This window comes from Henckelia pumila, chromosome 4, assembly GCF_033568475.1.
Source record: "Henckelia pumila isolate YLH828 chromosome 4, ASM3356847v2, whole genome shotgun sequence".
Lineage (NCBI taxonomy): Eukaryota > Viridiplantae > Streptophyta > Magnoliopsida > Lamiales > Gesneriaceae > Henckelia > Henckelia pumila.
In genome coordinates, this window is record NC_133123.1 from 231615975 (window position 1) to 231618561 (window position 2587).

General features: G+C 40.7%; 1 protein-coding gene across 1 annotated transcript; it reads right to left on the reverse strand.

Annotated features, from left to right (window-relative positions):
* Positions 1–220: 220 nt before the first annotated feature.
* On the reverse strand, positions 221–2326 carry LOC140862893 (heat shock cognate 70 kDa protein-like). The gene is made up of 2 exons (XM_073265926.1): positions 2113–2326; positions 221–1863 (listed from the first exon to the last, which is right to left on the reverse strand). The coding sequence occupies exons 1-2, from the start codon at positions 2324–2326 to the stop codon at positions 221–223; spliced, it is 1857 nt and encodes a 618-aa protein (XP_073122027.1).
* Between the last annotated feature and the right edge of the window lie 261 nt (positions 2327–2587).

The window sequence follows — 2587 nt, forward strand, 5'->3', positions numbered from 1 at the left end:
TTTTTTTTTTTTTAAAAAAATACTTATACTTTGAATTAGTCTCAATACTTTTGTATATTTATCAATTAATTAATAATAAGTAGAATCATATTTTGATAGCACAAAATTTAATGTGCTATAGCTATAATAATTACTCATGGAAAAATTTTGCATGTTCAAAATAAAGAAACAAAGTCAAACGAATACAGGATGGATCAAATTATATATGCATGCTTCTTTATTAATTACTGCTTTCTTTTTTGATAAAAGGATTCCAATTGCTCTCCAACTCTTTTCTTTTGCTCTCAAAAACATCTGCCTCCGCTAACCGATTTTCTTTCATCCATTGAATCGCATTCTTTATCTCACCTCTAATTCTTTTGGTGCCGGCAGCTGCTACATTGGAAGCACTTCTTTTGGCCAAAATGTTGTCCCTTGTGGCATATATGTAATTATCTAAAGATCTTCTCAAGGCGAATCTATGTTTATGCCTCGCATCTTCCGACTTACACCTCTCCGCGTCCTCCAACATCTTATGGATCTCATCCTTGGGCCGCATGGTATCGACGGTACTGATTGTGATACTGTTCTTCTTACCGGTTGTTTTATGTTCACCAGACACATTTAAGATACCGTTGGCATCAATGTCGAAGTATACGTGGATGCTCTGGGCACCCCTCGGAGCACGAGGAATGCCGGACAACCTAAATTCACCCAACGAAATGTTGTCGCTTACTCTAGGCCTTTCACCCTCGTACACTTTGAACAACATACTAGTTTGGTCATCGCAACTAGTGAAGTAAGATGCTTCTTTCTTCGTGGGAAAGGTAGTATTTCTGCCAACCACTACACTCATTTCATCGACAGCAACGCCTACACCAAGAGACGGAGGGGTGACATCGTACAATATTAGGTTTTGGATCTTGTCACTACCTTGTCCTGTCAAAATCGCGGCTTGAACTGCCGCGCCACAGGCTACAGCTTCGTCGGGGTGAATGTTTTTGCACAACTCCTTGCCATTGAAGAAATCCTGAAGCAATTGTTGCACCTTTGGAATTCTAGTGGATCCACCAACGAGCACCACGTCGTGGATGCTCGTCTTGTCCATCTCGGCATCCTTGAAACACTTTTCAACATGGCCTATGCATTTCTCGAACAAATCCATGTTCAGCTCCTCAAATTTGGCACGCGATATTTTAGACTCAAAATCGACCCCGTTGTACAAAGCATCGATTTCAACAGTCGTGTGTGCCATGAAAGACAGGTTCCTCTTTGCTCTCTCACAAGCTGTCTTCAACCTTCTCAATGCTCGTGACTTGTTACTTATGTCCTTTTTGTGCTTCCTTTTGAGCTCTTCCAAAAAATAATTTACCATTCTGTTGTCAAAATCCTCGCCTCCAAGGTGGGTGTCCCCTGCAATTGACTTAACCTTTATGACACCATCAGTCATTGTTAGAAGAGAAACATCAAAAGTACCACCGCCAAGGTCGAAAATAAGCACATTCCTTTCACCACTGGACATTTTGTCAAGACCATAGGCAACTGCTGCCGCAGTTGGCTCCACAATGATGCGCAAGACATTGAACCCTGAATTAGTTCCGGCTTCCTTGGTCGCCCGTCGTTGTGAATCGCTGAAATAAGCGGGCACAGTGATGACGGCATCTTTTATAGGACACCCAAGATAAGCTTCCGCCATCTCCTTCATTTTGGTCAGGATCATAGAAGAGATCTCCTCTGCAGAAAACTGTTTCTCTTCATCCATGTAGGTGATCACAATCATAGGCTTGTCGTCGTGACCACCGGAAACGACCTTGAACGACCAAAGCATCAAATCTGTCTGGACCAAAGGGTCGCTGAATCTCTTACCAATCAGTCTCTTTGCATCTGCACAAGTAAATCATATCACGGAAGCATTACGTATTATGAGCAAGACAAACCTCGTCCAATTATTTCACATAAAAGAAAAAAGGAATCCAAACAAAATAAACATGAACTTTGTGAAGTCGGTCAAACAAAATAAACCAGCAAGTTTAATTTCGACCGAAACAAAGCACACAAAATTTGATGTGAATTATTAATAAACGATTTTTAATGTATAAAACGGAAACAAGAAAACTGTGAACATGCACTTACCAAAAACGGTGTTGACAGGGTTGGAGGCCGCTACGTTGATGGCCGCATCGCCGACGAGACGCTCGGTTTCCTTGAAAGATACGCAAGAAGGCGTGATGCGGTTGCCCTGATCATTGGGTATGATCTCCACTCGATCACGGCGCCACACGGCCACACATGAATATGTTGTCCCCAGATCGATTCCGATCGCCGGTGCTTGGCTTTCTCCGGACATGGTGTAAGCAAAAAAATTCGAGTATTGGCAAGTTTAGTTTAGATTTGATTTGATTTCATTTCATTTAATTTAATTTAAAAGGGGAGGGAAATGGCTTTTGAAATATGTCCAAAATGGAAGTTGAATCTTGTTGTTTTAGATTTTAGTATCAAATCCAAAAATTACGTAATGTGTTCGTTTTTATTAACTAAAATTTTTTCACAATTTTGCATTCACCAAATAACTAAAACAGTAATTTATTAACACTACTAGTATCTCGCG

Excerpts from the sequence above, each read along its gene's own strand:
- LOC140862893 (XM_073265926.1), bottom strand. The coding sequence starts at position 2,326 with ATGTCCGGAGAAAGCCAAGCACCGGCGATCGGAATCGATCTGGGGACA. Across the intron at positions 1,864-2,112 it reads CCCTGTCAACACCGTTTTTG|ATGCAAAGAGACTGATTGGT; the intron begins GTAAGTGCATGT and ends TTACTTGTGCAG.